Below are 17,500 nucleotides of genomic sequence, written 5' to 3'. Positions count from 1 at the left end.
ACACACACACACACACACGTGTGTGTGTGTGTGTGTGTGTGTCTAGTTATGTAATTACCTATTTGTACTCACCTCTCTGTGTTGTCGGTTGTCTAATGCAATTCAGCCCAGATCCACCTTTCACTCTATATTTACTTTTGATATTATGAATGAAATTCGCCACCCCTTCCTCCCCTGCACCCCCCCCCCGGGGCCTCCCCCTACCCCGTGGACTAACCCCCCCCCCCTCCTCCCCGCCTGAGAGTCCCGGCTTGGAGACCCTTACTTAGACTTCACCTCCGAACACTTACAGAAACGCACAAAATTGTGTTCGTTTAAGTGCACAAAAGTAGAGCTGTGACGGCACTTACTCTTACGAAGCCCGCGGCAGCGGGGGTGGTTGTTAAGCGCTAAGGGCCCAACTGCCGCTATTCAACCCGTCCCCTCAGTTGATGCATCGCATTTTTTTAACGGAATAAAACTATAATCCGTTAGAAATGCGACCTATTAAGGACAAAAATTAGTGTAAATCACATTAGGAGTGTGATGGTTGGACCTGCGTTAATAACTCTCTCTCTCCTTCCCTCCAGGGGCGGCCAGCGTCAGCACCCGCCGTCACCCGCTGCCGGAGGACACCCACAACAGCCCCCCTCCTTCCCTCCTCCGCCAGCGGTCACCCAGCGGAGAAGACTTGCGGGCGTGGGCGTGAGTCTCCTCCTGCAGGCGCGGGCGTGAAGGCGCCAGGCTGGCGTTCCCGGGCTTCGGGGGCGCCTGCGGAGCCGGGGGCTCCGCAGGCATGTACCTCAAGTCCTCCCCGTACTCCATGAATGGTATCGGGCTCACCATGGCCGGCATGGACTCCTTACACCCCAGCATGGGCTACCCGGCCCCCAGCGAGTACCTCTACGGTACGTACTCTTACTCTCTCTTGCCCTCTCAACCACTTGGGCTGGACGGTAGAGCAACGGTCTCCCTTCATGCAGGTCGGTGTTCAATCCCCCGACACGTCCACAAGTGGTTGGGCACCATTTCCTTTTTTTCCCCCTATTCTCTAATCCCAAATCCTTATCCTAACCCCTTCCAAGTGCTATATAGTCGTAATGACTTGGTGCTTTCCGCTGATAATTCTCTTGTCTTCCACCCCCCCCCCTCTACCCCCCCCCAATGCACCTATCCCATATACATCCTCCTCCCCCGCCCCCACCTACTGGCAACCACCACCACCCCCACAACAGGAATACGGTGTATATATATGTGTCCGAGCTTTGGTTTAATCCACAGTGTGTGTGTGTGTGTGTGTGTGTGTGTGTGTGTGGGAAGAATGGTAGGGTGGGGGGAGGGGGAGAGTGAGGCACGAGTGGCACTCAGGTGTCACATGGTGCCACTTCCTAGTAGGTTGGGTGGCCGCTGTGCACACCTGACTATGCACACCTGACTAGGTCCCAGCACAGAGGCGTCTCCGGTGATGGTCGGTGTGATGTGTCTGTCAGAGACTAATGCCTGGCCTGTCTTCTTCACTGGTGACACACACACACTGTCGGAGAGCCTTTGACACAGTCCCCCATAAGAGGCTGGTACATAAGCTCGAGAAACAGGCATGAGTAGCTGGTAAGGTGCTCCAGTGGATAAGGGAGTACCTAAGCAATAGGAAGCAGAGAGTTAGTCAGGGGTGACACCTCAGATTGGCGTGAAGTCATTGGAGTCCCACACGGCTCTGTACTTGGTCCTATCCTGTTTCTGATATATCTAATTGATCTCCCTGAGAGTATAGACTCATTCCTCTCGATGTTTGCTGACGACGATAAAATTATGAGAATTATTAAGACAGAGGAGGACTGCTTGAAGCTTCAAGAAGACCTGGACGAACTGAAGGAATGGTCCAACAAATGGTTGTTAAAGTTTAACCCAAGCAAATGTAATGTAATAAAGATAGGTGTAGGAAGCAGGAGGCCAGATACAAGGTATTTGGGGGATGAAATTCAAGAGTCCGAGAGAAAGACCTGGGGGTTGATATCACGCCAGACCTGTCCCCTGAAGCCCATATCAAGAGGATAACATCAGCGGCATATGCCAGGTTGGCCAACATAAGAACGGCCTTTAGAAACTTGTATAAGGAATCATTCAGAATTTTGTATACCACGTATGTCAGACCAATCCTGGAGTATGCAGCTCCAGCATGGAGTCCATATCTAGTCAAGCATAACATTAAATTGGAGAAGGTTCAGAAGTTTGCCACCAGACTAGTGCCCGAACTGAGGGGCATGAACTATGAGGAGAGACTACGGGAATTAAACCTCACGTCGCTGGAAGACAGGAGAGTTAGGCTAGACGTGATCACCACATTCAAGATTCTTAAAGGAATTGATAGTTGTCTACCCTATAGGGACACACGCACTAGGGGACACAGGTGGAAATTGAGTGCCCAAATGAGCCATCTTCTTGAGGTTATCTTGAGATGATTTCGGGGCTTTTTTTTTTTTAGTGTCCCCGCGGCCCGGTCCTCGACCAGGCCTCCACCCCCAGGAAGCAGCCCGTGTCAGCTGACTAACACCCAGGTACCTATTTTACTGCTAGGTAACAGGGGCATAGGATGAAAGAAACTCTACCCATTGTTTCTCGCCGGCGCCTGGGATCGAACCCAGGACCACAGGAACACAAGTACAGCGTGCTGTCCGCTCGGCCGACCGGCTCCCATAGAAACATTAAAAAGAATTTTTTCTTTCTAGTATCCAAAAGCACAATTAGGTAAGTGCAATTAGGTAAGTACACGCACACACGCGTACACACTCTGGATTAACCGGATGACCTGCACAAACTGGAGGAATGGTCTAGAAAATGGCTGCTAAAGTTCAACTCAGGAAAGTGTAAAGTAATGGAATTAGGCGAAAGGAGCAGGAACACAAGGTACCATCTGGGAGGTGAAATCCTGCAAGAGTCAAATAGAGAGAAAAATCTGGGGGTTGATATCACACCGAACCTGTCTCCAGAGGCCCACATCAAAAGGATATCATCAGCGGCATATGCTAGACTGGCCAACAAAAGAACTGCCTTTAGAAACTTCTGTAAGGACTCCTTCAGGACCTTGTATACCACGTATGTCAGACCAATCCTGGAGTATGCAGCTCCAGCCTGGAGGCCATACCTAGTTAAACACGAGACAGAGTTAGAGAAGGTTCAGATGTATGCCACTCAGTCACCTCCCTGTGACTATGTCGTAAGTCAGGCACCATCCTAAGTCTATACTTAAGTCACCTCAACAGCTGTTACACGTTGGGGCTCTAAGTTCGAGTCTCCTAGAGCCCAGGTGAATGAAACTATTCGTCTATCCTTCCATCTATCTGTCCATCCATCTTTCCATCTCCTCTCTCTCTCTCTCTCTCTCTCTCTCTCTCTCTCTCTCTCTCTCTCTCTCTCTCTCTCTCTCTCTCTCTCTCTCTCTCTCTCTCTCTCTCTCTCTCTCTCTCTCTCCTTGATCTTTTTAGGGTCTCTTCCAACGGCGCTTCCTCCCTCCCTTTCCTTCCTCCCCTCCCCCTTCCTCTCATTCTTATTTCCTGGTTCCCTTTCTGTTGTTTCTCTTTCCCTGTACCTTTCCTGCCGTTTTCTCTCCCTCCCCTTAACTCATCTTACCTTATTTACCCTTGACTCTTACCCTCTCTCCCTTAACACTCCCACCTTAACTCCTCCCCTCACTCCCCTTAACTCTTCCCCTTCACTCCCCTTAATCCCTGCATCCATCACACTTCTCGCTTCCCCTCTTTCCATACTACTGTAAATTCTATTTTCTCTCTCTCTCTCTCTCTCTCTCTCTCTCTCTCTCTCTCTCTCTCTCTCTCTCTCTCTCTCTCTCTCTCTCTCTCAAACTACATCTATTGAAAACTGCCTTTCGAAACCTGTGTAAGGAATCGTTCAGGACCCTGTATACCACATATGTCAGACCAATCCTGGAGTATGCATCTCCAGCCTGGAGTCCATACTTAGTTAAGCACAAGACAAAGTTAGAAAAGATTCAGAGGTGTGCCACCAGACTAGTCCCAGAACTGAGAGGTATGAGTTACGAGGAATGGCTACAGTAGCTGAACCTCACGCCCCTGGAAGACAGAAGAGTAAGGGGGAGACCTGATCACCACCTACACAATTCCCAGAGGAATTGACAGAGGACAAGACAAACTATTTAGAATTTGGTGGAACACGAACAAGGGGACACAGGTTGGAAACTGAGTACCCAAATGAGCAACAGAAACATTAGAAAGAATTTTTTTCAGTGTCAGAGTAGTTAACAAGTGGAATGCATTAGGCAGTGATGTGGTGGAGGCTGACTCCATACACAGTTTCAAATGTAGATATGATAGAGCCCAGTAGGCTCAGGAACCTGTACACCTGTTGATTGACAGTTGAGAGGCGGGACCAAAGAGCCGAAGCTCAACCCCCGCAAGCACAACTAGGTGAGCACCTCATCCACCACCCACTCCCTCATCCACCACCTCCTAGCTCACCCATCACCCACCTGAGCTCAGACCCACCAAACAGCTACACATTAGTTTACTCTCAACCATTGAATAGGGATGTCCTAACAGGTCTCCTAGGAGGTCTCCTAGGAGGTCTCCTAGGAGGTCTCCTAGCAGGTCTCCTAGCAGGTCTCCTAGCAGGTCTCCTAGCAGGTCTCCTAGCAGGTCTCCTAGCAGGTCTCCTAGCAGCTCTCCTAGCAGCGGCGTCATTCCCAGCAGCAGAATAGCAGATCCAGGAGGAAGAAGATAAGAATATTTCCAGTTGTCGGGGACACGAAGCCTGTGTATATATATCTTCAGGCTTATATCGAGCCCCTTCCCCCCCCTCCCTTCCTCTGAGGATCGAACCATCCCCAGGATGCAACTCCCCCCCCCCCCCCCCAAACAGTTGAATAACCCCTGGAGCATAATTATACTACCAGGTGAACAGGTATATTAGGTGAAAGAAAACGTGCCCAACCACTTCTGTACCCGCGGGGGAACTCGAACCCGGGATCCCCCGATTGTGAGTCGCCGAGCCTTAGACGATACGGCCCTCGGCTATAATTACCCGAATGTCCTTAATTAAGGAAGACGAGAGGTGATTAAGATGTGTCTCTCAGCCTCTTGAGATGACGAGGAGATTGGCTCTCAGGCCTCAAAGATGTGTGTGTGTGTGTGTGTGTGTGTGTGTGTGTGTGTGTGTGTGTGTGTGTGTGTGTGTGTGTGTGTGTGTGTGTACTCACCTATACTCACCTATATGTGCTTGCAGGATCGAGCATTGACTCTTGGATCCCGCCTTTCTAGCTATCGGTTGTTTACAGCAATGACTCCTGTCCCATTTCCCTATCATACCTAGTTTTAAAAGTATGAATAGTATTTGCTTCCACTGTGCTGTGTGTGTGTGTGTGTGTGTGTGTGTGTGTGTGTGTGTGTGTGTGTGTGTGTGTGTGTGTGGCTCTGGATGTCACACACTTCAACAGGTGTGAGATAATCACATTCATTGGAATCTTGATAATCACGAATTCCTTCGTTATATTACACGTCACGTACGTGAGAATGGTGTCCCCGTATGCAGCGGCAGCATGTGGCCAACGCCATAAGGACGCTAAGGAAAAAAAAAGGGGGATTGACTAATAAATTAAATCAATACATATAGAGATAAAGGGGGGGAGGGGGGAGAGTGAGTCTTACCCCCCCTCATACTCCCTCACTCTGGCGTGCCCCTCATACTCCCTCACTCTGGCGTGCCCCTCATACTCCCTCACTCTGGCGTGCCCCTCATACTCCCTCACTCTGGCGTGCCCCTCATACTCCCTCACTCTGGCGTATCCCTCATACTCCCTCACTCTGGCGTGTCCCTCATACTCCCTCACTCTGGCGTGTCCCTCATACTCCCTCACTCTGGCGTGTCCCTCATACTCCCTCTGGCGTGCCCCTCATACTCCCTCACTCTGGCGTCCCCCTCATACTCCCTCACTCTGGCGTGGCCCTCATACTCCCTCACTCTGGCGTGTCCCTCATACTCCCTCACTCTGGCGTGCCCCTCATACTCCCTCACTCTGGCGTCCCCTTCATACTCCCTCACTCTGGCGTCCCCCTCATACTCCCTCACTCTGGCGTCCCCCTCATACTCCCTCACTCTGGCGTGCCCCTCATACTCCCTTACTCTGGCGTCCCCCTCATACTCCCTCACTCTGGCGTCCCCCTCATACTCCCTCACTCTGGCGTGCCCCTCATACTCCCTCACTCTGGCGTCCCCTTCATACTCCCTCACTCTGGCGTCCCCCTCATACTCCCTCACTCTGGCGTCCCCCTCATACTCCCTCACTCTGGCGTGCCCCTCATACTCCCTCACTCTGGCGTCCCCCTCATACTCCCTCACTCTGGCGTGCCCCTCATACTCCCTCACTCTGGCGTCCCCCTCATACTCCCTCACTCTGGCGTCCCCCTCATACTCCCTCAATCTGGCGTCCCCCTCATACTCCCTCATTCTGGCGTGCCCCTCATACTCCCTCACTCTGGCGTCCCCCTCATATTCCCTCACTCTGGCGTCCCCCTCATACTCCCTCACTCTGGCGTCCCCCTCATACTCCCTCACTCTCGCGTCCCCCTCATACTCCCTCACTCTGGCGTCCCCCTCATATTCCCTCACTCTGGCGTCCCCCTCATACTCCCTCATTCTGGCGTCATCTCTACACTACTGCCTCAGTTGTCACGCTTTGGAGGATAGTCTGAGGACTGTCACGACTACCCAGAGTCGAGAGAGAGAGAGAGAGAGAGAGAGAGAGAGAGAGAGAGAGAGAGAGAGAGAGACAGACCGACCTTCCCCCCCCCCCCCAACTGGGTTTAGAAGCTGGCATTGGTGGGGGGGGGGGAGGGAGAGTTGAGTGGAGAAAAGATAAAAAATCGTCGTACTAGAAAATGTACGACTAGGCTCGCGAAATTAACATACTATCCCGTTTTCTGTTTTAGGTCCTCTGGAAGGTTTAGGATAAGGGCACTTTAGCACACCAGTTTCTTGACGTTGGGAACGCTCGCGACAACGAGATGCACCCCCAACCCCTTTCTCCCTACGGAACCCCCCCTCTCCTCCTCCCACGCCCCCATTCCCCCTCTCCACCCTTGCCCCCCCTCCACTCTCTTCTAAGCCCTCACAAGGTCGAAATAATGGCACTCAGGGGGGCTCAGAGCAGGTGGGGACCTTCAGGTAACACCGCCAATTACCGGTTTATCAATTAATTACGCCGGCTTAACAAGGGGGGCAACGATGGGACGCTCTCTCGTGTCTTTCTGGCGGGCGGTCGCTTAGTCTCCGAGTCACACGCGCGCCGCGAATTGGCTGTGCTTGTGTGGGTAAACACGGGCTGTACAAGAGCAGGAAGGAGGGGGAGAGAGGGGGGTGGAAAGGAGTGTTAATGAGGGGGGGTGGAGGAGAAAGGGGGGAGGAGCAGGAAGGAGAGGGGGGGGGGGCAGGAAGGAGAGGGGGAGGGGAGGTGTTGAGAGGGAGTTTACGAGAGTTCATTCGCACGTGTTGTAAGGATTAACAACAACCAATAATCCTGTTAGAGAGGAAGCATTAGCAACACGGGGCACTATCAACCACTGTACCCAAACCATTGCCCGTGTCCACCTCCCGTGTCCACCTCCCGTGTCCACGGAGACGCAATGTATCTCCCTACAACCCCCCCCCACCTCCAAAAAAGGAAGGGGGGGGGGGATGTGTAGGAAGGAGTACGCAGGCCCTCTCCGCCTATCCCCCTCCCTCAATCTAAGCCTAGTGTATAACTTGCCGCCCCCCCCACTCCCCCCCCCCAACATCATGCAGCGTTTGTAATGAATGAATGAATGAAGTCTGCCTTCACGGGTGATGTCGTGAGCAATAGCCGTCTTGCCTCATTATTCAATGTGTATAATGTGGACATTCCCTGCTGTCATGACGGAGAGACACTGACAGCAATACAGTGATTGATGCAACAATACAACGAGTGCTACAAGAATACAATGAGTGGTGAAAACAATACACTGACTGATGCAACAATACAGTGACGGGTGCACCAATACAATGATAGTGGTACAATGAGAGATATGTGTGTGTTGTTTTGTGTACTAATGTATACGCTGGTCTGCACGGAACATAACAATTAAGGAAATGCTGAAGACATATATATATATATATATATATATATGTATATATATATATATATATATATATATATATATATATATATATATATATATATGTATATATATAATATAGGAATAGAGTATGCCCTTGAAACAGTCCATCGACCCATGTCTGTCAAGTTAACCGGTAATAACTAACATAAATCAACAACTCTCCCTGTGTCTAAACCAGTATTTACCCAGTTCCTTCCTGAATCCAAGCTTATCCGATTTCTATCCAATTGTTCTGTGTTGATATATTTAAATCCTTATTTATATCCCCGTGTTGAAAACTTTCATCCATTTCACCTCACTGTAGCTCATAATATTCCTGAAGAAGGGGCACCAGGGAGCCGGTACGAGTCGACGACAATGTCGGTTCCACGAGTCGACGACAATGTCGGTTCCACGAGTCGACGACAATGTCGGTTCCACGAGTCGACGACAATGTCGGTTCCACGAGTCGACGACAATGTCGGTTCCACGAGTCGACGACAATGTCGGTTCCACGAGTCGACGACAATGTCGGTTCCACGAGTCGACGACAATGTCGGTTCCACGAGTCGACGACAATGTCGGTTCCACGAGTCGACGACAATGTCGGTTCCACGAGTCGACGACAATGTCGGTTCCACGAGTCGACGACAATGTCGGTTCCACGAGTCGACGACAATGTCGGTTCCACGAGTCGACGACAATGTCGGTTCCACGAGTCGACGACAATGTCGGTTCCACGAGTCGACGACAATGTCGGTTCCACGAGTCGACGATAATGTCGGTTCCTGCCACTAGCAGAAGGGAATATGAAAAAAGTCGCTACGCATCAAGAGCCGCGCGCTCTCTAGGGGAGCGGGAGGTCCCCCAGGCATCATCCAGCCCTTGTCAACAACGGCCATCGCCGCTTCATGGAGCCCATAAACGCCTAGTTGAGGCACGCGGAGCTGTCGGGCTTATTGCTAGCGTTCTAAAAAGCTGAACGCAAATGAAGATGAAATAATACCGGTGCTGTTTTTGTTGGGTAGTAGTTATGAAGTTGGCGAGTGGTAACATCCTCGGCGTAGTTGTCAGCGTTCTTTAATATTTGATCGGAAATTTGAGTTGCTTTGACATGAGGCTGTCCGGCGCTGTTAAATGGCCAGCTGAAGGACGCAATACTTCAAATTCGACGTCGGTTTGATGTTCAAATCGGGTGAAAGAAAGACGAGAGACAAAAAATAAAAAGAGAGAGAAAGCGGTGGGGCCAGCTGCAGGGGCCAGGGCCGGCCGCGGCGCCTCTCCCGCGCTCAGCACAAGACTCCCGCCAACGCCCAAGAATGGCGCCCAAACTCCGGTGTCGGGTGACAAATGAGCATCGAGTGAATCCAAGTGTCGTGTTCGATCGCACACTAACATCGGCGGAAAAAATATATATTATTTTTTATCTCCTTTTAGACAGCTCATAAGTGCCGTACATTCTCTCTTTATATAGGCTTTATTTTTTTGTGGGCGTAAAGAGCGGGTGGCGGAAATCTAAAATGGCAGTCAATAGGCATTTGTTGTGGAGCGGAGTAAGGAGCCAGACAGAAGCAGCGTGTGTTGTGATGAGAGGAAGGTAGCGAGTGTGGTGTGGCCGGCACGTGGCACAGAGCCACCCGAGGCATCCGGCTCTTGTACACCCTGGCCGCCAAGACCCTCGTCTCCAGCCACATTACTTCACACACACTACATCCCCGTCGCCATTTAAGCCGGGATGCCGACAAGGGCACGCCGAGGAAAAAAGAATTAAATGAAATATATTTTTTTATTGTTTGAATGAACTGGCCGGAGATGAGAGGGAGAGGAAGTGAAAAATGTTGTCGAGGTTATTGTTTCCGCGGCGTGAGGGGGAGGGGGGGCAGGGGGTGGGGGGGGGGGATGGGTGACAAATGAGCAACGTGCACGAGCCGGCCGCCACGTGCCGATAAGCTGCCTCGCGTGGCCTGATCGATTAATTAGACCAGCAGAATAGAAACAGTGGAAGAAGATTAGGCCCTAATACCCTCACCAATCTCCTAGTCTTTTGTCGACGGCAGCACAAGCAATCATAACGAGTTCTCCCCGCAAGAAACACGAGAGTATCATCCCTCTCCCTCCCTCCCCTCCCCCTCCCCTCTCACCCATCCCCCTTCCCTGCCCCTCACCCCCATCCTCTCATCCTCCTTACCTCTTTCCACTCTTGCAGAGTGGAGAGTGCAAGTGGTCGGGGTGAGTCCGTGTGAGGGAAAGGGGGGGGGGGGGGAGTTGTGGAGCCGAGCCCAGGAGCTAGGTTCCTCCGCTAAGACTGGTCTTTTCTACAATGAATAATATAATTCCTCTTGCTAGTGAGCGACCACACTGTCTGTACACTATTACACGTTAACGAATCAAATTGCCTCACCGAAGATCAATTTACTGTGTTTAACCTCGAGTTGAAGGTCAGAATACTTGTCCTTGGCGTGTCTAAGACAAGTGGCGTCTCCAGGTGTGTGAGGCGTCACTCTGGTCCTCACTCACCTCTCCGGCGACTGTGCCCAAGAGTCGAGGCAAAGAATAATTTCTTGAGTTCCTCGGTCTATCCACATGGTCCCTGTGTCACTCTATCCTTCGTGTAATCCCATGAAGAACTGTGGCATGTTAAGGGCTCTTGAAGGACCCTCCCAGTGGTTCCACTGGCTGGTGGTTCCACAAGTTGGTGGATCCACAAGCTGGTGGATCCACTGACTGGTGGATCCATTGCCTGGTGGATCCATTGCCTGCCTGGTGGATCCATTGCCTGCCTGGTAGATCCATTGCCTGCCTGGTGGATCCATTGCCTGCCTGGTGGATCCATTGCCTGGTAGATCCCCAGCCTGGTGGATCCATTCACATATTCACTAACACTTACAAAATGGGTTGTCGCCTCATTTAATTGAAACCAGTCATGGCCATCCTGGACACGCTGGCCTCCTGGTCACGCGCCGTCTTCAACACGCCCCCCAGCTCATCCTGCTTATCATTCACCAAATTAAATAGACACAGATCATTATTTAACCCAGTTCATCGCCCGAGGAAGTCATTCCAGCTATTCTACACAAACAAATCTGAGTGCCTAAGCTCAACATTTCATGACGGAGCGCCCCAGTACCCGGTGGAGCGCCGCAGTACCCGCCACTCCCAGTACCCGCCACTCCCAGTACCCGCCACTCCCAGTACCCGCCACTCCCAGTACCCGGTGCCCTTCTCATTCACGCATGAGAAGGGCACTGTTGAGCGTGGTATACTTGCATTGTTGAGCGTGGTATACTTCCACTGTTGAAAATATCTCAATAGTTGTGTAAAAGCCGTAGGATATCTACCATTGACAGGTTATCTATTGCTGACAGCTTATCTATCGTTGGAAGTTAAACAACACAAGTCTCGCCTATGTATTTTCTCAAACCATTGTTGCTTATTTAGTAATATTGATATCTTAAAAAAAAATTAGATTTTTTGTTTACACATTTGATCTGGGGAAAAAATCAAATATGTTGATATTTTCCAATGTTGCACTAGCGGGGAGACTTTGTAGCCGTGCGGGTGTTTGTTTGTTTGTTTGTGTACTGTATGTGTGTGCTGGGGAGGTTAGGGGGGGGGGAATAGGCTTGTCGGCCAGTTACTGGGGAGGGAATAAATGGGGCGAGGGGGAGAATGATGTGAAGGGGGGAGGAGAGAGAGAGAGAGGGGGGAGAGAGAGAGAGAGAGAGGGAGGGAGAGAGAGAGAGAGAGAGAGAGAGAGAGAGAGAGAGAGAGAGAGAGAGAGAGAGAGAGAGAGAGAGAGAGAGAGAGAGAGAGAGAGAAGGGTTGAAGAGGAATATGGAAGGGGAGTGAAGAGGGAGATGGAAGGGGTGGAAGAACGCCAGAAAGGGATGAGCCGGGTTCAAGAGCCTCTCTACGTGAACCGCTTCTCGCTAATTTACATCATTGAGGCTCCCTGTCCCCTTCCCTTCCCTTCTACTCCCTTCCCTCAATCCCCATCCCTTCCCCTTCCATCTTCTCCAGCGGCCTCCCATTCCTTTGCATCCCTCCTATCCCCCTTCCTTCTGTCTTTGCCCAATCGCCCAAGTGAATGAAATGTTACGGTGATGATGTGGAAGGGTTATGTAACGTGAAGGAAAAGGGAGGGAAGGGGGTGGGTCGCCTCCAGATTCCACTGTGGTGTTCTAGGGAAGGTGTAAGGTCTCAGTTGGGCACCGGTTAGATGCTGATAAGGCAGTACACACACTCACACACACACACACACACACACACACACACACACACACACACACACACACACACACACACACACACACACACGCGCGCACACCACACACACACACACACACACACACACACACACACACACACACAGATAAGACCTCCTGGAACCTCTTGTTGAGTTCCTCACACACCTCTCTGTCATTCTCTGTATACCTGTCCTCGCCTGTTCTAAGTTTCAATACCTGTTCTTTCACTGTTGTTTTCCTTCTGATGTGACTGTGGAGTAGCTTTGGTTCGGTCTTGGCTTTGTTTGCTATATCATTTTCAAAATTTTTCTCTGCTTCTCTTCTCACCCTGACGTACTCATTCCTGGTTCTCTGGTATCTCTCCCTGCTTTCTGGTGTTCTGTTATTCCGGAAGTTCCTCCACGCCTTTTTGTTCAGTTTCTTCGCTTCCATACATGCCCTATTATACCATGGATTCTTCTGTTGCTTCTCGGATTTTTCCCTTTGGGCCGGGATGAACCTGTTTACTGCCTCCTGACACTTTTGGGTAACATAGTCCATCATACCCTGTACAGACTTGTCTCTGAGGTCTGTGTCCCAAGGTATTTCACTTAGGAAACTTCTCATCTGTTCATAATTCCCCTTTCGGTATGCCAGCCTTTTGATTCCTAGTTCTTTTTGGGGGGAGATAAGTCCTAGCTCTACCAGGTACTCAAAGTTCAATACACTGTGGTCACTCATTCCCAAGGGCGCTTCCATCTTAACTTCCCTTATATCCCATTCATTTAGGGTAAATATCAAATCAAGCATTGCTGGTTCATCTTCTCCTCTCATTCTTGTTGGCTCTTTGGTATGCTGGCTTAGAAAGTTTCTTGTTGCCACGTCCAGCAGCTTAGCTGGACGTGGCAACAAGAAACTTTCTGAGGAACTCAGGAAGAGGTTCCAGGAGGTCTTCACAATAGAACAGGGTGAGGTCACTGTGCTAGGAGAAAGGGAGGTAAACCAGGCGGCCTTGGAGGAGTTCGAAATTACGAGAGAGGAGGTCAAGAGACACCTGCTGGATCTGGATGTTAGAAAGGCGGTTGGTCCAGATGGGATCTCACCATGGGTACTGAAAGAGTGTGCAGAGGCACTTTGCTTGCCACTCTCCATAGTGTATAGTAAATCACTAGAGACGGGAGACCTACCAGAAATATGGAAGACGGCGAATGTGGTCCCAATATACAAAAAGGGCGACAGACAAGAGGCACTGAACTACAGGCCAGTGTCCTTGACTTGTATACCATGCAAGGTGATGGAGAAGATCGTGAGAAAAAACCTGGTAACACATCTGGAGAGAAGGGACTTCGTGACAAATCGCCAACATGGATTCAGGGAGGGTAAATCTTGCCTTACAGGCTTGATAGAATTCTACGATCAGGTGACACAGATTAAGCAAGAAAGAGAGGGCTGGGCGGACTGCATTTTCTTGGATTGTCGGAAAGCCTTTGACACAGTACCGCATAAGAGGCTGGTACATAAGCTGGAGAGACAGGCAGGTGTAGCTGATAAGGTGCTCCAGTGGATAAGGGAGTATCTAAGCGATAGGAAGCAGAGAGTTACGGTGAGGGGTGAGACCTCCGATTGGCGTGAAGTCACCAGTGGAGTCCCACAGGGCTCTGTACTCGGTCCTATCTTGTTTCTGATATATGTAAATGATCTCCCGGAGGGTATCGATTCATTTCTCTCAATGTTTGCGGACGATGCTAAAATTATGAGAAGGATTAAAACAGAAGAGGACTGTTTGAGGCTTCAAGAAGACCTAGACAAGCTGAAGGAATGGTCGAACAAATGGTTGTTAGAGTTTAACCCAACCAAATGTAATGTAATGAAGATAGGTGTAGGGAGCAGGAGGCCAGATACAAGGTATCATCTGGGAGAGGAAATTCTTCAGGAGTCAGAGAAGGAAAAAGACTTGGGGGTTGATATCACGCCAGACCTGTCTCCTGCAGCACATATCAAGCGGATAACATCAGCGGCATATGCCAGGCTGGCCAACATACGAACGGCATTCAGAAACTTGTGTAAAGAATCATTCAGAACTTTGTATACCACATATGTCAGGCCAATCCTGGAGTATGCAGCCCCAGCATGGAGTCCATATCTAGTCAAGGATAAGACTAAACTGGAAAAGGTTCAAAGGTTTGCCACCAGACTAGTACCCGAGCTGAGAGGTATGAGCTACGAGGAGAGACTACGGGAATTAAACCTCACTTCGCTGGAAGACAGAAGAGTTAGGGGGGACATGATCACCACATTCAAGATTCTGAAGGGGATTGATAGGGTAGATAAAGACAGTCTATTTAACACAAGGGGAACACGCACAAGGGGACACAGGTGGAAACTGAGTGCCCAAATGAGCCACAGAGATATTAGAAAGAACTTTTTTAGTGTCAGAGTGGTTGACAAATGGAATGCATTAGGGGGTGATGTGGTGGAGGCTCACTCCATACACAGTTTCAAGTGTAGATATGACAGAGCCCGATAGGCTCAGGAATCTGTACACCTGTTGATTGACGGTTGAGAGGCGGGACCAAAGAGCCAGAGCTCAACCCCCGCAAACACAACTAGGTGAGTACAACTAGGTGAGTACACACACACACACACACACACACACACACACACACACACACACACACACACACACACACACACACACCACACCACACACACCACACCACACACACCACACACACACACACACACACACACACACACACACACACACACACACACACACACACACACACACACACCACACCACACACACCACACCACACACACCACACACACACACACACACACACACACACACATTCCAGGCACCCGCGGGGCGATAAATGTATTCAATAAACACGAGGGGGATTGTGATGACTAAATCACAATCTACAGCCCTATTGGCGGGGGGCCACACTTGGCGGGGGGGCCACACTTGGCGGGGGGGCCACACTTGGCGGGGGGGCCACACTTGGCGGGGGGGCCACACTTGGCGGGGGGGCCACACTTGGCGGGGGGGCCACACTTGGCGGGGGCCACACTTCGCGGGATAACGGAAGCGCTCAGCCACTCTCGGTAAGCAGCGATGGATGTGGCCAGTAACCGGATGGGTGAGCCCATGTATGTATATACACCCCCTCTCTCTCTCTCTCACGCCCTTCTGAAGGCGGCCCTCGATAGACTGTGGTCTTCCACACTACCGTTGCTGGGCATAACCAAGCCGAAGTGCACAGAGAACTCTCAGAGCAACCTCTCCTCCTACATAGAACGTCATCTCAAGATAACCACACACACACACACACGCACACACACACGCACACGCACACGCACACGCACACGCACACGCACACACACACACACACGCGCACACTCACACTCACACTCACACTCACACTCACACTCACACACACACACACACGCACACACACACACACGCACACACACACGCACACGCACACTCACACACACACACACTCACACACACACACACACACACACACACACACACACACACACACACACACACACACACACACACACACACACACAGTGTGTGTGCGTGACCCGTATCACTGACAAGCATCTCCTGCAAAATACTTGAAAGAATAATTAGGCTAAGACTTGTTGCACACCTGGAGAACATTAGGTTTGTAAACAAACATCAACATGGGTTCTGGAAAGGGAAATCATTGCCTAACAAACCTTTTGGAATTCTATGATAAAATAACAAGGATAAGGCAGGACAGAGAAGGCTGGGCGGACAGCATATTTCTAGACTGCCAGAAGGCCTTTGATGCAATACCGCACATAAGACTGCTATACAAACTTGAGAGGCAGGCAGGAGTAAGCGGAAAGGCCCTAGCATGGGTGAGGAATTACCTAACAGGAAGGAGCCAGAGAGTAATGGTAAGGGGCGAGAAGTCGGACTGGCGAACAGTAACGAGTGGAGTACCTCAAGGATCGGTGCTGGGACCAATCCTCTTTCTAATTTACGTAAATGATATGTTTACAAGAGTGGAATCCTACATGTCGATGTTCGCGGATGACGCAAAATTAATAAGAGTTGTGACAGATGAGGATTGTAGGAACTTCCAAGAGGACCATGAGAGAGAACCTCCAAGAGACATGGTCAGAGAAATGGGTACTGGAGTTCAACACGAGTAAATGTAAAGTTATGGAAATGGGATCAGGTGATAGGTGGCCAAAGAGACAGTACACAATGAAAGGGAACTGCCTACCTGTAACGATTCGAGAAAGAGACCTGGGAGTGGACGTAACACCTAACCTAACTCCTGAAGCACATATAAATAGGATAACGACAGCAGCGTACTCTACACTGACGAAAGTGAGAACTTCATTCAGAAACCTAAATGAGGAAGCTTTTAGGGCGCTGTACACTGCCTACGTGAGACCAGTCTTAGAGTATGCCCCACCATCATGGAGTCCCCATCTGAAGAAACACATAAGGAAACTGGAAAAGGTTCAGAAGTTTGTGACGAGGCTTGTCCCAGAGTTACGAGGGATGGGATATGAAGAGCGCCTGAAAGAACTGAACCTTACGACACTAGAAAAAAGAAGGGAGAGAGGGGATATGATAGGAACATATAAAATACTTAAGGGAATTGACAAAGTGGACATAGACGAAATGTTCACACATAATAATAACAGAACGAGTGTACATGGGTGGAAGCTGGAAACTCAGATGAGTCACAGAGATGTTAGGAAGTATTCTTTTAGCGTGAGAGTAGTGGAAAAATGGAAAGCACTTAAGGAGCAGGTTGAGGAAGCAAACTCTATTCATAACTTTAAAACTAGATATGATAGGGAAATGGGACAGGAGTCATTGCTGTAAACAACCAATGGCTAGAAATGCGGGATCCAAGAGTCGATGCTCGATCCTGCAAGCACAAATAGGTGAGTACACACACACACACAAACTGTGTGATGCATGAGGGATTAAGCCGTGTAAACAAGAGACCCAGGACCCTCCTTCCTCCACCTACTCGCCCTTCAAGACGGAGCCTCTAAGGCTTCCCCAACACCTTCTGGGTACGGCTTCCCCACTCGCCAGGGACGGGAGCCGGGGACGGGAGCCGGGGACGGGAGCCGGGGACG

The 17,500-nt window shown here is 50.3% G+C and overlaps 1 protein-coding gene across 2 annotated transcripts in view; it reads left to right on the top strand.

The window, feature by feature from the left end:
- The window catches only part of LOC123750198 (homeobox protein OTX2), a 223,601-nt gene that overhangs the window by 179,142 nt on the left and 26,959 nt on the right, over window positions 1–17,500 (top strand). For both annotated transcript variants that reach the window (XM_069335057.1, XM_069335058.1), the window contains one exon: window positions 570–887. In XM_069335057.1, coding sequence (XP_069191158.1) covers window positions 776–887 — 112 coding nt within the window. In that variant the 5' untranslated portion in view covers window positions 570–775. The remainder of the gene's footprint in view (window positions 1–569; window positions 888–17,500) is intronic.

Source organism: Procambarus clarkii, chromosome 32 (genome assembly GCF_040958095.1).
Source record: "Procambarus clarkii isolate CNS0578487 chromosome 32, FALCON_Pclarkii_2.0, whole genome shotgun sequence".
Taxonomy (NCBI): Eukaryota; Metazoa; Arthropoda; class Malacostraca; order Decapoda; family Cambaridae; genus Procambarus; species Procambarus clarkii.
This window is presented reverse-complemented; position numbering and strand designations above follow the sequence as displayed.